The sequence below is a fragment of the Pimephales promelas genome, chromosome 1 (assembly GCF_988280905.1).
Source record: "Pimephales promelas chromosome 1, fPimPro1.hap1.1, whole genome shotgun sequence".
NCBI classification, from domain to species: Eukaryota; Metazoa; Chordata; class Actinopteri; order Cypriniformes; family Leuciscidae; genus Pimephales; species Pimephales promelas.
This window is the reverse complement of record NC_142769.1, coordinates 7,095,429-7,113,362: the sequence shown is the minus strand read 5'-3', so window position 1 is coordinate 7,113,362 and position 17,934 is coordinate 7,095,429. Positions and strand designations below refer to the sequence as shown.

General features: G+C 35.9%; 1 protein-coding gene across 2 annotated transcripts; it reads left to right on the top strand.

Moving 5' to 3' along the window:
- Positions 1-7,099: 7,099 nt before the first annotated feature.
- Positions 7,100-17,868, top strand: myoz2a (myozenin 2a). Of its 2 annotated transcripts, none has more exons than XM_039669154.2 (5): positions 7,100-7,183; positions 9,813-9,979; positions 10,110-10,218; positions 16,232-16,415; positions 17,478-17,868. In XM_039669154.2, exons 1-5 carry the CDS (start codon positions 7,102-7,104, stop codon positions 17,722-17,724), a joined length of 789 nt encoding a protein of 262 aa, XP_039525088.1. In that variant the 5' UTR covers positions 7,100-7,101; the 3' UTR covers positions 17,725-17,868. The 2 variants fall into 2 exon arrangements, with proteins under 2 accessions (XP_039525088.1, XP_088977759.1); XM_089121633.1 differs by having other exon boundaries at positions 9,813-10,033; positions 10,134-10,218.
- The last annotated feature ends 66 nt before the right edge of the window (positions 17,869-17,934 follow it).

The window sequence follows — 17,934 nt, the reverse complement described above, 5'->3', positions numbered from 1 at the left end:
TTATTCTCACACAAACTCATCGCTTTGCTTTAGAAAGCCTTTATTAACCCCACAGAGCTGTGTGAAGCTCCTTTATGATGGATGGATTCACTTTTTTGAGCTTCAAACTGATGGTTGCAATCCACTGCCATTATAAAGCTCAGAAAAGCCAGGGCATTTTTTAATATAACTTAATAATATGAACTACTCCTTTAATATCATAACTGCAAGTAAAGTTTTTAAAAAAATCTACTTTTAAGATTTAAAATACACTAAAACATGCGCATTCAGTTCACTTATTTTTCACAAGTTTTGCACTAATGAATGGGGTAAAGTGATGATCATGATGCATGCTAGAGAAATAACAAAACATAATAGGTCTTCATAATACGCAAATGCTGAGACATTTCAGCACTGTCTGTATTTAAGTCACACTTTTTAAAGGGATCGTTCACTTCAAAATGAAAATGCTGTCATCATGTGGGCTACTCACACTCAAGTTTTTTCAAACCTGTATGAATTTCTTTCTTCTGCTGAACACAAAGGAAGATATTTTGAAGAATATAATAAATGAAAAAAATATACTCAAGTCAATGGGTCCAGATAACTGTTTGGTTGCTGACATTCTTCAAAATATACTGTAAAAATGAATATGCTAAATCTAATCAATAAAATTGTGGCAACAGATTACAAGCAATATTATGAATTAAATTTAACAAATTAGAATTGAGTAATACTGAATCAAATTATTCCTTAAAAGTTAACCATTTAAAATGAGTAAAGTTTACACTAAAAAAATTAAACAAAAATATCTGAATAACAGACAGACGTCAAAGATTAATTAAGAACTCTTTATTTTATATTGCCAACATTGAAGAAACCTGATGTTAACAAGCAGAATCACTGAAGGAGAAAACCATAGTTTTAAAACACACCGATCACTATAATGGTGACTTAAATTTACTTAAAACAAAAAAAAGGTTTTACTCATTTTAAATGGTTAACCTTTAAGGAATTAATTTGATTAATTATTACTCAATTCTAATTTGTTAAATTTAATTAATAATATTGCTTGTAATCTGTTGCCACATTTTTTTTATTAAATAAAGCACATTCATTTTTAAAGTGGTTCAGCAGAAGAAAGAAATTCAAACAGGTTTGGAACAACTTGAGCGTGAGTACATGATGACAGCATTGTCATTTTGAAGTGAACTATCCCTTTAAATGACAGCATTCAAATATTTCAGTTATGACGACAGCTAGTCATAAAATTAGAGAAAGAAAGAAAATAATTTTGTTTGTGACTGTGCCACAAAGCTATTGGGCAGAAACTGTCGAATCAGTCGTACTTGTTACATAAGCTTCACTAGAAAAGATTAACTCACTCTTCAGTGAGCCGGTCTGACCCTTTATGCCCTGTTGCCCAACACTCAGATTCACTTAAACAAATTCACTACTATTTGCTATATGAAAAAAAATGAATGAACATTCCTTACGTTCCTGTGAATGTCTGTGGGTTCTCATATGTGACAATGCATGCTATCAAAATACATGATACTAATTTGCATTACACATTCTCATCCCAAGACGTCATAAACTGACGTCTTGGGACGTCTTTTGACCATACGTCAACATCCGCCGTTTTAGGGTACCCTTTTAGGTCGGTTAGATGACGTTATCGGATCCTAACCCTACCCCAGACCTAAACCAACCCCGTCACCTAATGACGTTAAAGGGTTAGTTCACCCAAAAATGAAAATATTGTCAGTATTTACTCACCCTCATGTTGTTCCAACTCCGTAAGACCTTCGTTCATCTTCGGAACACAAATTAAGATATTTAAGATATTAAGATCGCTCCTGCATACTAGTCCATAGGCTTCTTGAGGGAATGAAACTTGCTGGCCTCTAAAAGTCATTAAAGGACATCGTTAAAATAGTCCAAGTGACTACAGTGGCTCAATCTTAAGTTTATCAAACGACGAGAACACTTTTGTGCGCAAAAACAACAAAAATAACGACTTTATTTCAACTATTCGTTTATTTCTCCCTCTGCGCGAGTCAGGTTACTAGTTTAATAGCGTAAGCTTCTGTTATTGTACGTCACACGCATCACTTACATGACCAGCGTCGGCCAATAGTGAGCCTACGTGTGACATAGCTTTACGCAATCACACTACGTTAACTGACTACAGGCCCATAGAGAAGGAAATGAATAGTTGAAATAAAGTCGTTATTTTTGTTGTTTTTGCGCACAAAAAGTATTCTCGTCGTTTGATAAAGTTAAAATTGAGCCACTGTAGTCACTTGGACTATTTTAACGATGTCTTTGATGACTTTTCGATGCCAGCAAGTGTCATTCCCTCAAGAAGCCTATGGACTAGTATGCAGGAGCGATCTTAATATCTTAAATATCTTAATTTGTGTTCCGAAGATGAACGAAGGTCTTACAGGGTACCCTAAAACGGCAGATGTTGACGTATGGTCAAAAGACGTCCCAAGACGTCAGTTATATGATGTCTTTTGATGAGACTGCGCTGATTTGCACTGAATTGTTTCTTCAGTCAATGACTAATGTTTCCATGAGAAGGATATCAGAAAGCTCAAATTTGACATGTCAATATATGTTTTGTAGTGTGATAAGTTTATCAAACATGTTTGGACATTTCTTGAGTGCATCATCTGACGCAGAGTGGAGCAAGCGGCTCGCTTTATACTGTTTATAGAGATCAGTATTAAGTAGCTTGTTTGACATACACTCTACAGCTCCACTTTTTGTATGTGACTGACATAAAGCCATGCTTGCACTTCCATTAAAGTAACATGTGTAGAAATATCTCTGCATATAGTTGTTTTTTGAAATCTTTGTGGAGTTTTTTGGAGGGAAAAGAATGATGCATAGCCTTAAGGAGAGTCTAATAGTCTGTAACAAGTTGCTGTCTGGTTATATAATGGCTTGGGAGGCCTGGCTCAACTCCCGAGCTTGTACTTGTCATACAACCAAACTATGTGGCAGCTGACATTGAAGACTGAACCGTGTTCAAAATAGTTCTGCAATTAATCTGCTATTTGGGATATCTACTGTACACTGGGGGAAACACGTAAATTACAGTCAGCGTTGGCCATTCAAGTTATATTGCAAATCATTATTTATATAATAACAAGCATATTCATTACTTGTAAAACTACAAGGACATCAGTGATTACACTTTTATGCACAGATTATAAACGACTGGTTATTACTCTGGTCAAAGCTATTGGCTTTGAGAGACTACACTTGTGAAAAAAGTGCACGTAAATGTGCACTTGTAGTGTGCTTCAGATTTAAAAAAATTACATCCAGATAACACATAGAGTATACACTTTCATGACTTTGTTTCTTAACACACTTAAGTACACTTTTAAAAGGTGCACTATTTTGCATCATGTTTTAATAATGTTTCGTTGTGCTTTAAGTATACACTAATTTTGATGTGTTGATTAACATATGATTGATTATAATATAAACTGTAGTATGCAATTTAATATTACATTTAAAGTTAATCAATTGTAATTGTACTAAATTGAAAGCTTTCTCATTATATGAAATAAAAATATTACATAAGTTTCATAAAATATGATAAAGTGCATTTTAGTTTCCCAGGTGAAAAAAAGTTCACTAAAATACATTTTATTTAAGTGCACTTAGTACACTTCCATAATGTACTTAAGTGCTCTATTTTCACGCACTTAATTTGTACTTAATATATTAAAAGCTTATCTTTAATACTACTTAAGATCATCTTAGTGTACTCAGCTGCTATTTTGAGACACACTGAAGATGAATTATAAAGTGTATTTTAAATATACTATTTCAACTTTTAAAAAAACTGAAACCATCTTTAATGCATTTTAAATGCAATAATAAATTATTTAAAATATAATAATAATATATAATAAATATATACAAATTATATATAAATACATTTTATTAAAGTACACATCCATTATGTACTTAAAGTGCTCCATTTTCACACACTAATTTTGTACTTAATATACTAAAAGTTTTTCTTATTAAGATAAACTCTACTCAACTGCGCTATATTTAAACACACTGAAGATGAACTAAAATATGCTTTTAACATACTATTGCAGCTTAAAGTTGTTTTTATTTTACCCATCTTTAATGCATTTTTAGATACACTTATAAATTATTTCAAATGTAATAATATAATACATACAAATCATATTATATAGTAAATAATTTATTTCAAATATATATGTTAACAGTACCATTATAAAAGATAATTAAATATGTTAACGGTGTATTTTAAAAGTAGTCAGGTACACTATTACTGTTATCAATAGCATTTTCTGAGCACATTTTGGAAAATGTCATTTTTGACTATTAGATTTTGAATATATTTTAAGTAAAATCAATTTAATTTAAACGTATGCTAGCTATCTAAAAGTGCACTAACAATGAACTATTTTTAATGTGTTAAAAACGTACTTACTGTACATTAATAAAACTCTTCTGTCTATTTTTTCAATAGTAGCCTCTATCTATTTATAGTGTATAATTTGTGTATAAAATGGTATTTAAGTGTTTTTTAGTGCACTCAATTACACTTAATTTTCACCTGGATTACCATAAATGCTTATAAATTCAGCAGTACACTTTAACCAAATTATAAAGACATTAGAAGTAATTATGAAATTACATATAAAGATGTTAAATGCTAATTGTATTTAATATAAATGTAAACTGTAATGCATTTTTATTTAATTGCATCATAGTGCACTTAAGTGTCTGAAAACATTCAATTGAGTTTATTTTTGGCTTAGGGTTGGTTAATTGTAATTATGCATAATTTACTGTTATTACAAGTAAGTGTATATGTCACCTTAAAGGGATACTCCACTTTTTTTGGAAAAAGGCTCATTTTACAACTCCTCCAAAGTTAAACAGTTGAGTTTTACCGTTTTTGAATCCATTCAGCATATTTTCTGATATTTAGAAGAATATCAGTAACCAGACAGTTTCTGGTCTCATTGACTTATGGAAGTCACTGAAACCAGAAATTGTCTTACTGATATGAAAACGGTAAAACTCAACTGTTTAACTTGTAAAATGAGCCTATTTCCAAAAAAAATGGATAAATGATACCTTAAATTATATAAAATGTGTTGTTATGAGCATGCTACGGTAAGGTGTTTGATATCTTTGCTCCAAATCATAGAAACTAGGCCATTGATCATGCATGTTAACCAAAACTTGGAGCTGAAACTCAAGAATGTCCCGCTAATGAATGAACTCTACAAACACAGTGAAGTCATAACCTGAGCAGACACCTGCTGTGTCCATTACACTCAAAAGTGTTAACGTATGTCTGTCTGTGTGTGATCAGCTCTATTAATAACCGCATGCTAGTTAAAACGGACAGACTAACAGCTGGCCCTCCCTCTGACACCCCTCTCGCCAGTAGTCCGCTCCCCCAGAGTCCCTCAGTCCTGGTCAGAGAGGGAACAAGCACAGGTTGCACTGATCCAGACTGACCCCACTTACCTCTGTTAAAGGATACTGACACAACCTGACACATCGCAGGTAAGGAGCCCCTGCCTCAGGTGCTTATGCAGCACGGATGTGTGGGTTGTGTGTACAGTGTGTTAAAAAATTCTGTCAGCTTTTCTGACTGCCATGATCAACATAATGATATACAATAATGTCAAAGCAGTAAGGTCGCAGTCGTCACTATAGCCCTAATAGACTGCATTAGACTGTACTGATTATTCTGCTCATTTATGATATGTGCATGCTGTTGGTTTCACATATTGATGTAGTTTGTGCATTCAGCAAATAAAACATTGAGGGAATGAACTAAAATGCCTACAGTATACAGTATACTCTACCTAATGGGGGAGGGGGGGGCATGTTCCCTGCCGAAAAAAGAACTACACTTTAGACTTTTTTACTTTTAAAAAGAGTGTTTATTGCGGAAATAGTACATTTTATATTTTATAAAAAATTTAACTGAATAAAAATGTTTTTTTTTGGCATGAAAGTAAATGCAATTAGTTAGGTTTTTGACTCACTTAAAGGACTTAAGTATGTGATTTCACTTGGAATTCTACTCTCTTTATAATATTGTTAAAGTGTACTGCTAATACTGCATTTATGATCATTTTAACGTAATATAACCCATAGGCCTATATTTGCAATTGCACAATTGAAATTTAGTATATTTAAAATATATTAACTTTAAACGTAATAATAAATAACAAACTGCAGGTCAAATTATAATCAAGTACTTTACACGTGCTTTAGTACGTTAGTCAACCAATCAAAATAAGTGTACTTATAAAGATAAATGACATAATGACTTAAAATGACTTAAAGATAGTTGACATAATGACTTAAAATGCACTTAAGTGGCCTTTTATGTCATAATTATTATCTGCAAGTATTTTTTTAAATATACTTTTAAGATTTAAAGTACACTAGTGCACATACAATATAAAATAATTTTTTAAAATATTGATTTTTATTTATTTTTTTTTAAATATGTTTTAGGCATGAACCATAGTACCATTCTTTAGTATGGTACATGGTATGTACATGGCATTCAAGTTTTTAAACTAATTTTAAATCAACTTTTTGTTTCAATTATTCAAATTAATTATTTTTGTTGTAGTTTTAGTCAACATTAACAACACGTTCAGCCCTGTTAGAGAAGCTTTCCATCAGAAATTACAATCTTTAGTAACATGTTAGCAAATAGCTTGTAATAACAAAGTAATGGATGTGGACACACCACCTTTTCCCTGGTAATCGTGTGACATCACACCCTTCGGCTGAAGCGTTCTCTACAGTTGGGTCTATATCAGGCATATCGATTCACAGTCCCCTGCAGAACCACACAGGGGGCAATGCCTTCGCTCGGACGTCATGTTTAGTTGCACTGGGTTATTTAAAGGGATGTGCTAGTGTCAGCCTTTCAGCAGGTCTAATAAATGTCACCCACTAGACTATGAATGTGATTATGAGTGTGTTTGTTTGTTTGTTGTGGTTGAAAATGTGTGAGATTGCAAGGGGCAAAATGTTGTAGATTCACATTCCCTAACTTTGTTTTCCACAGACAGCATGTCTCAGCATACTCTGATGTCAACACAGGAGAGGAAAATGCAGGCGGCTGCTATTTGTAGAGAGATCCATGCCACTGATGGTACTACCATTGATTTATTACTAACCTGTGTGTGTGTGTGGTATAGTATTATAGTGTATATATTATATACTGTAAAAAATAATCCTGTAAAAAAAACGGTAAACTTGGTAAACTACGGCGTGTTACTGTTTTTGTGTTAGAGCATAGCTGTTAAATTAAAGTTTTATATTATGTAGCTGACAATACAGTATTTAGCGTCTAATTTCAAAAACAGTAACACACCGTATTTTTACAGTATGATGCTGGCAACCACAGCTTTACCGTTTATTTTACAGGATTATTTTTTTTACAGTTTTTAAGTGCTTATCAAAGCTGCACTTATGTTAATGAATTTTAAATGCAACGTATGTGATGCAAGGCTGATTTTTTTCAGCATCATTACTTCAGTCTTCAGTCACGTGATCCTTCGGAAATCATTCTAATATGCTGATATGCTGCTCAAGAAACATTTCTTTAACTATCAATGTAGAAAACAGATGTGCTAATTAATATATCTTGAAAACTATGATACTTTTTTCATGGTTCTTTGGTAAATAAAAAGTAGAAGAACAGCATTTATTTAAAATAAAAATCTTTTATAACGGACTAAAAGTGTTTAATTGCCTCTTTTAATTGTTGCATACTGAATAAAATAATTTCTTTTCTTTTATTTAAAGGCTTCCAAGTTAATATAAATCTAGTAAAATATACACACTGTAAACCCAAACAAGCTAATTATAGTAGCCTACATTTACACATTTAGGCCCTCTGCTAGGTGTGTGTCTGTGTGTGTGCCTATACTTAACTATATTTTGGGAACAAATTTGTAGAAGTAACCAAAACCTGACAAAATCTCCAAAAAACTTCCTTTAGGGACGTCCTCATTTGTAAATCTGGTCTAAAAATAAAGAAATTAAAGTTTTTTAGGAGCAGGGTTAGTGTTAGGGGATAGAATATAGTTTGTACAGTATACAAACAATTATGTCTATACAATTTCCCATTTAGATAGCTTAACGTGTGTGTGTGTGTGTGTGTGTGTGTGCTTGTGTGTTCACTCACTGCTTCTAATGTGTTTGCTTGGATGGGTTAAGTGCTGATAGCATATTCTGAATACGGGCTACCATGGCTTTCACATCATGTAACTATATTACATTAAAATACTGTTAGGATTTGTGTAATCACATTTGTATTTAAATGAACCTCACCCTGGACAGCTAAAAATACTGATCCGTAGAGATGAATAACTACCGAGGGCAACTAATCCTTTTGTAGTTGTCTGTTTGAAACTCTAATTCGGGGAACGGACAACTGATCGGCCAGTGGCTGACGGCAAGATGATGCTTGACAGCTGTAAGAACATACCAGCAGGATAAACTTTCATCCTTTGATATGCATGTAAGAGCTTCCCAAGTGACCTGCAATACAGCCTTCAATAACTCCATTTGGGCCTCTGCTAAAGGCAACTGACAACTAAACTGAATTGTTGATCAGTTATATCAGGAACACTGCTGTGATAAACACCACAGTTTATACAGGCGTGTCAAACTCAGTTCATGGAGGTCCACGGTCCCACAGAGTTTAGTTCCAACCCTGCGTCAATACGCATACCCAACCCGATCTCACGGGAATTCGTACGAATTTTACGAGGTGGCTAATTCGTAACAATTCGTACGACCTCACTCGTACGAATTAGTACGGTTTTGTTAAATCGTACATATTTTACGAATTAGCCAATTCGTATGAATTTGTACCAATGACCTACCCCTGACCCCGCCCCTAAACATAACCGTCACGTGGGTTTAGACAAATCGTACAAATTCGTAAGAGTGAGGTCGTATGAATTAGTACGAATTAGCCACTTTTGAATCACTCGTACGAATTCGTACGAATTGGTCATGAATATGAATATTCGGATTTATAAAAACGTACGCAAGCAAGATCCTACGCAGTTTTCCCTCAATAAATCACAATCGGTTCTAAATGAAGCGCAGCTTTTGCGACTTCATGTCACACCCATAGTTGCCCAAAAATAGTCTGTGAAACGGGCATTAGTTAATAATCATCATCGATTGCAAAATCATGGCAGACACCAAGGAAAACCAAGAAACGTAACTTCTTGTGCGTTATTACGCATTGTGATTACGCATTTTATTACCATCCATTTGATTGCATCTGACAAGCTGATGTGTTATGAGAATGAATTGCATAACACACCAATATTATTGCAGAACATATTTCACTTTTTGCAAATATGTGTTAATTTACATTTCTGTTGTAATCTTCGTTCGATTTTGTTTGTTTTACTCTGCAGATCGATAAAACGGGTGTTTGTGTAGGCTGTTAATTGTAAGACTTGCTTTGTGAAGTCTTCATGTTTTTTTATAAGAGGCAATATTGCCATTTCTTTTACACAACGGTCTACACACTTTCACTTGTTTCTTCCATCTGCCGACAGTGTCGCCATTTCTCATTTCAACCGTTTTTGTGCTTACGCCTGCGTCAGAGTTTGCGTGAAGGGCCGCACATTTTCCTGTCAAGTTTGCTTTTTATAAATACCAATCAGTGCGTAGAGAGCAGCGCTGTGTTGATGCCTCGCTGTGTTGACGTATATATTGTAAGCTTACTTGGTTTTTACTTTTTTTTTCAACAGAAGCAGAGATGGATCTAGGAAGGAAAGTTAGCGCACCAAAGGAAATCATGTTGGAGGAACTTTCCTTAGCATCAAACAGGGGCTCCCGTCTCTTTAAGATGCGTCAGAAGCGCTCAGAGAAATACACCTTTGAAAGTATTCAGAATGAAGCCAACACACAGCACAGCGTAAGTGTCATTAGTTACAGAGAACACAGAATGCGTGGTCCAAAAGCACAGAAGGTCTGTGTGTGGTTATATACAATTCAAAAAAACACAGATTCTCATTGTAGAGTCCATTCTGTTTTTCTTTTCTCAGATTGATGACATTTCTCTGGGCCAGAGAAACATTATGACAACAAATCATGAAAATTGTCTTGAAGTTGACCAGGCACACAATACACTCAACCCTGAGACTATTGCCCCAGGTTAGTCCACAGCCATTTCTTTTTTTTTAGGGGTCCAAGGACCAAAGGTGCAGGAACCCCATTGGACTTTTTTGCCAATTGTGAATTTTGATGAAGACATAAGCCAATTAAAGGCACAGTATGCAATTTTTCGACGCATGCGCGAGAACTGAACTCTGAAGTAGTTGAAGGAGATCGCAATTCTTGCGCATGCGTCGTGGAAATCTCTTGAAGTCTTGTTTCAGGCCAACAAGGAAGAAAAGGTCGAATAAAGTCGTTATTTTTGTTTGTTTTTTCGCACAAAAAGTATTCTCGTCGCTTGATAAACTTATAGTTGAGCCAATGTAGTCACATGGAATATTTAAACATTTTCTTCATTGACTTTCATGGGCCGTCAAGTGTCATAACCTTAGGAGCCTATGTGGTAGTGATTCGGCTCTCAAATGTAATAAAAAAATATCTTCATTATTTGTGTTCCAAAAATGAACGAAGGTCTTACAGGGTTGGTACAGCATGGGGGTGAGTAATTAATGACTTAATTTTAATTTTTGGGTGAACTAACCCTTTAACGTTACGAAAGCCTTTGGAGCGGAAAGCTGTTATAATGCTACTCTGTGCGTTTGCATATGAGACACTTGTTAAGGCCAATTTATACTTCTGCGTAGGGTGCGCGCAGTAGGTACGGCGTAGCATACGCACAGACGTGTCCTATACGTACCCTTCGCCGTAGCCTGACGCGCACCTCCTCAAAAATGTAACTACACGTCGCGACGACGCGGACCGCAAGATCGGTGATTGGTCGGCTTGGTAGCATCACATTTCCTCCTACGCATTTCCGCACGTACCTTCTCACGCATTTCCACACGTACCATCTCCTCCGACGTCTTCTCTCATTTCTGCCTTTTAGTTTTAGTAATTTCACTAAAATGAACTGTTTTTTCCACCTCAATAAGCTCCAACTCCAACATGATCCACTCTCTTTCAGTCGCTATTGCTTGTAGTAACCTAGCTGTGAGGAATCTAAAGTGGAACATGTGGAGCATTAAAGCCCTCCGGCGCCAACTAGCGTTTCGGAGCAGTACTGCAGAGCAACCAAGACCTGAACGCAGAAGTATAAATGCTCACAACGGCATCGGCTACGCATGTACCCTCGACGCAGAAGTATAAATTGGCCTTTACACACTGCAGTCAGCTAGATCGATATTAGGCATGGTAAAACATGGTTCTCACGGTAAATCAAGAAAACTCAATTTAAACAAAAAGACTAACTGTGCTGAGCTGTATAACAATGATTCATTTTCCGTTAATGAATGTATCCAAACAGTGGCTGACCTGTCGAATAAAACACATAATATATTGAAGCATCTTTGGTGTTTCCATGGTTCAGAATAAAACCTGAAATCGGGGGTAACGCAGGTATGATGTCATTGATAGTCGATGCACGAACACGATCTGTGTCCTGGTTAAAACGGCTTAATTTTCTGGATTTAAACATACTTAGAAACATTGGGGATCATGTAAGTACACAACTCAACAAAATATATAATATAACAATAATCTAGTGCTTTTTGGATATTTTGATCCAAAAATCTTACATAGTGCGCCTTTAAATGGTCTAGCGTTGCCCATTTTGACTATGACACTGCTCAATGCAATGAACAAATACTACAGAGCCATTAAAGCAAAGGTATCCAAGCTCAAGACGTCATCTAACTGACGCTTTTGACCATATGTCAACATCCTACGTTTTAGGGTACCCTTTAACATCAGTTAGATGACGCTATCCAAGGGCGTCATCTAACTGACGTTAAAGGTAAAGCGGGTAGGTTTTTGTCTGGGGTAGGGTTAGGATTAGATAGCGTCATCTAACTGACATTAAAGGCTACCCTAAAACGTCGGATGTTGACGTATGGTCAAAAGCGTCAGTTAGATGACGTCTTGGGATGAGAATGTGTTGTAGTGGACGTTACTGAGTGCACTCATTCAATCCAACATTGCACTGAAATGAACTGCATTTGTGGACATCAATAGTGAATGAGTGGTGGTTTAGGGGGCGATTTCGGATTCAGTCATAGATAACAGGATATTCTGAAGTTGCACTCTTAAATCTGCCAATAGAGGGTGCTATATATAAAAACCTGTCACAATTCAGACTGATCTCATGAAGTAGCGTGTGTATGACACGCCAATTTGTATTTCCATTTTTGGCGTGCTATCAACACGTATAATCGCTTTTCAGCGTGTTTTTGAACGCCATTGACTTAACGTTATATAAATATATGACTTACCTCAACCCCGTCCCTAAACCTACCCGTCACTGGGCTTAATGGCATTTATGAGTCTTCCCCTACCATCCTAGGAAAAAAAAGATCGCTCCCCAGATTTAGATCCACATTTTGCTTCGTTTCGCTCTGACATTTGACGGCGTGTACAGACACGCGGAATCACTCGGACATTAATGGCGTAGACACGCGGATACACGCAGATAGCTCAAAAATGCATAGAGATAACAAGCCACTTGACTGGAAAGTGGCGTGTATGTTTACGCAAAAGTCATGATGTCATGTTGCATAATTACATAATCATCACACTACCGAACAGAACAGAGAAACCGAAACCAAAAGACCCTACATGTGACAATGAATGTAAACTTTGATAATGTACTGTGTCTGTGATGCATTTATATACAGTATAGCATTAACTTTTATATGCTCCACACAGCATGTAATTCCTGTGTGAACAGTGGCCGTAGTGTCCTAACAGGAAGCTTGTTAAGTGTTTCCTGTGTTCTTTAAGTGGTGGCACAGAGACGCAACTGTCCATGATAACATCTTAAACAGATGCTATCCTTAAAACTCCCTGATCTAGCCTTGGGGCTTGGCCATCCTTTCTAGATTGGTGGATGATGAGCACACACTTACCGAACGTCCTGCTATTTTAGTGTCTTTGAGGCTTCATTAAGATGGGGAGGGGATGATATGAAGACCGGCAGATGAATTTTTGATTATAAATAAACAAGATTAATATCAGACACTAAAGTTTCACTGAGTGTGTGTGAGAGAGAGCAGCCTCACGCTATGCATTTAAAAGTGATATCCGGAGGGGGAAGTATATATTTATATTTTATACAGGACAATATTTATCTGACAAAATTATTTGGCAAAAAGGCAAACTATGGCTATAGTTTTTTTTTTATTTTTTTTATTTCATTGGTTTTCTTTTATTTTTGCATGTATTTTGCAGCAAAAATTATGTCAGCACAATTTGGAATGTTTCATTTGCGATATCAAAAATTAAACAATTGTCTCCAAGAACACTATGCAATATGCTTACAAAAAAAAAAAATACAAAAAAATACAAAAAAGTATAAAATTTGAATTAAAAGTGAAATTTTTTTCTAGGCTGGACATCATTAGACTAAAACTGAACTTTGATTTGAGATGGAATATTGTGGGCGGTTAGTTACCTGTAAATGCATTACAAAGAAAGGAATTAAAGAGATAGTTCACTTTGAAATAAAATACATTTTTGGTATGTTTTAGCTTATAACTCAAGGGCATCCAAGATGTAGGTGTCTTTGTTTCTGCAGTAGTTTCAATTTTGATATTTTTAGGTCAAACCGTTCTTGTCTGTCAGTCATATAATGCAGGTCTATGGTCACCACCTCAAAGAGCATGCACAGAGAAGTCCAAATTAAACATGATTTAAAGACTCATAAATGTAAGTACATATTGACGGCTTAAGAAATGAAACGAGTGGTTTGTGTGTGAAAACGAACAGTATTTATATCGTTTTTGCCTCTTGTGACCACAGCCACGTCCAAGTGATCTGAGGGCACAGGCGCTCTTGGTAACAAGAGGTAAAAACGATATAAATACTGTTCGTTTTCTCACACAAACCGCTCGTTTCGTGTCTTAGGCCATCAATGCGTACTTACATTTACGAGTCATTAAATCATGTTTAATTTGTGCATGCTCTTTGAGGTGGTGACCATAGACCCGCATTATATGACTGACAGGCAAGAACGGTTTGACCTAAAAATATCAAAATTGAAAATACGGTGGAAACAAAGAAACCTACATCTTGGATGCCCTTGAGGTAAGCTAAACATACCAAACATGTATGTCAAAGTCAACTATCCCTTTAAATCTCAAATAATTTTCACTAACACCATCTCTCAACATTTTTGCGTGGATTACTTTTTCCTGTGCCACTAGTCAGCAAGCATAAATTGCCTCCAAATTAGAAATACTTCATAGCTCATCAGCATCTTGATGTGTCAGAGCACTGCAGAAAACAGTGTCTAAAAACGAATCCCCCCTGCTGTATTATCATTTCTCTGAGGCCCGTTGAACTGCCCAGACCCTCAGAATTGCATTTTTCTAACCTTGAAGCCAATAAACTCAGGAAGGAGATTGTCCACAGTATGAGGGTGATATGTGACAGAACACCCACATTACATAACTGCTGTTTTGGGCTTGCTGGCCCTGCCAGTAAACAGCGATTTGAGGTATACTCTTTTTGAAGGGTCCCCCTTCGTCCCCCCACAGCATGTTTTAGAACCCTGTGAAGCCTTTTACTGTAGATTAAATGATGACCAGACAGTAATATACCACTGTAGATGCTAACAATACCGCAGTAGCTTACAGTGTGCTAGCTGTCCATCAGAATAATAATAACCTAAAGGTAATAAGCTAAAGAGCTAAACCCTCAGGAAATGTAGCAAAATTCCCTTTTTTAACTTCTCTTGTGAAAAAGAAGCGGACTTGAATGTGTACTTGTAGTGTACTTCTAATCTTAAAACTTTAAAAAAAAACTGTACTTGCAGATAATATCGTTTTTTTTATTTCTCAGTGGTTGCTTTTCCTAAGCTCAGGAGACTTGTGATTCTCATATATCTCTCTTTTTAGTATCAACACTGTCAGATGTTTCTTCTAAAATTCCTTAGGAGAAATAAAGGCAGACACAACTGAGACAGTGCTGAGAGAAGGGGTCCAAAATGAGAATGAGCTGTGAGAAACATGTGTCAACTCTTTATTTTCTTGCTAATACAGTTATAATAATATTTTATTGCTCATAGTGTTATTCAGTTCAGTTCTTGTTCTCTATATTTAGTTCCCAGTTATCGTACCTGTTTTGTTTTCTGTTGATACTCTCCCGGTGTATGTAACTCTCATCCTTCCCTCGCGTTTTGTGACAAATTCTTTCCTCGCGGGTCAAAATGACCCGAAGTCCGAAAAGTATACTTTTTTTTTTTTTGGTCCATAGAGCTTATTTTATTTATTTTGGACAATATTCTTTTCTACTTTTTAATGCATTTTTTGGAGATTTGTTATGTTATTTACCTTTAAAGCTACACTGTGTAACTCTTTTAGTTTATTCTTAGCTAAAAACACTTAGTTCTTTCAAAAATGTATGTGCTCATTAATGTATATTTACTTCGTTCAAGTAATAAAGTATATTCTCGTGAGTGTATAATATGCCTTTGAAAATACATACGGGTAAGGGGTTCTAATGTCGGTCGCCATGTTGCCCCTCCATCTTGAAAGTACATTAGCCAAAGTGGGACATCCCTTTAATTCAAGCTTCGCCTTTCACGTTTACGTTTGAGTTAACACTCATGGACGAGGTTGAACTGGAAGCCATGTTAATCTTGGACTACATTGGCCACCGTAGGAGTTAAAACGAAATCGGAATTGAGAGGAACAGAAATTAATTCACTGGATGGTCATATACCTTTTCACCGCTAGATGGGGTTAAAAATCACACAGTGTAGCTTTAAATTACAAGATTTTATCAATAAACAATGATTTAAGCACATTCTCTGATTCACTTAGATTCACTTAGTCTTACCAGTAACAATTCAATTAGAGAGCTTTACATTTATCTGTTGTCTTCTTTTATTATGTATTATTGTATATAATAAGAGATTAAGTAAAGTGTTTCCGTTTTTTTCTTTATCAGCAAGCATGTCTTGTAAATGTTAATGCCTTATGGTCAAATAAAGCTTTCCCCCCCCCCATGCTTTCAACAGGCTATGGTGGTCCCTTGAAGGATGTTCCAGCAGAGAAGTTCAACTGTACAGCAATGCCCAAATCCTACCAGTCCCCCTGGGAGCAGGCCCTCATCAGTGACCCCTCTCTGGCCGAAACGCTGGTCGCCCGCATGCCTGAACCTGAAACCAGACATGAGATACCTCAGTACAAGAGCTTTAACAGGTCTGTGCTATACTCAAAACTTGTAAGAAATCTAAATAACCATAGAAAATGTCTTTATGCAAAAAAAGGGTAAAAATCACAAGTGACTAACCAAAATATACATAACAATAGGTTATACAAGATGACACGGAAACAAAATACAATACAATTTTGCCAGGGAATCGGCCCTTACAAAAAGAAAGAGGACTATAGATCATTTCACAAGATGTAAACAAGACTGGTCCTGAAGCACTTCCTGTTTCAGTTTGTAACTGTTTTCTTTATTTCACATGTAAAGAAAACATCTTAAAAATGTTTGTTTAACTTTTTGATTCAGTTTTAAATGTTCTGTTGGTTGTATTTTATCCCAGCTTTTATGTAGTGTTAAAAAACTGAAACAGGAAGTGCTTCTGGACCAGTGTTGTTTACATCTTGTGAAATGGACTATATGTTGAAAGTTTTAACTGCCTTTTTGTTGTAGGAGCCAGAAATCAGATTAATATAATGAAGAACTTCATAGAGAAAAAGTCATTATTCTGAACAACACTTCTATCATCTTGTTTACTATCAAGTATTTGCTTCAGCTCTGGAATGGTGTTCGTTCTCGTCACTTCCTATAGGCGAGTAGTGTTTCTTTCCAAAGTGACATCGCCGCCTACTGGCCCGTCAACACAATACAGCATTTTTTGTCATTGGAAAACATTTCCGTTTTTAGTATATCGTTGTTGTGCGAAACGTATCCTTAGTTACCATAACATTACTACAGATCATGCTCATTGCACTGGTCTATATTCTCATGACATACATTCTCACATATGTAAATATGTCAAGTTACAAAAATAAAATGGTTTACAAATGCTGTGTGTTGACTTTTAATTATGTTGGAAACCTGCCTGAACATGTTTAATGAGCAGAAAGATGCCACCCAGCAGTATCTGAATTAGACCCAGTCAGCAAGATAATCTGATGAAGTGGGTAAAATGATCTAAAATGTTGCAGGGTTTGTACACTTTTTGCTGTAAGATTGTTTCTGTTGTGTTGTCTTCATAAAGCTCTCATTAACTGTCACTCCTCTAATTGAAGGGTCGCTATTCCATTTGGTGGCTTCGGCAAGGCACCCAAAGCCCCTGTTAAATCTCTTGATGTGGATCCCGGCCACGCCATTCCAAGTCCCATGGCCAAAGCACCTGCCGGGCTAAAACGGCCCACCTTCAACAGAACCGCCTCAGGCTGGGTTGGTGACAGTGCTCCTCTGAAACTTCCCAGCATCTCCCTTGAGCCCATATCATCCATGTCTTCCACATTTATCCCAGAGTCAGATGACCTCTGAGCGTTATCCTTGTTTTTGTGAACTTCATTATCACTGGAATACACACTACCGGTAAAAAGTTTGGAAAAAGTATTAATCTATTATTTTATGCCCAACAAGGCTAATTTTTTTTTTTTTAAATACAACAAAACAGTAATGTTTAGATTTTTTTAATATATCTTGTAAAATGTAATTTATTCCTGTGATGCAAAGCTGAATTTTCAGTATCAT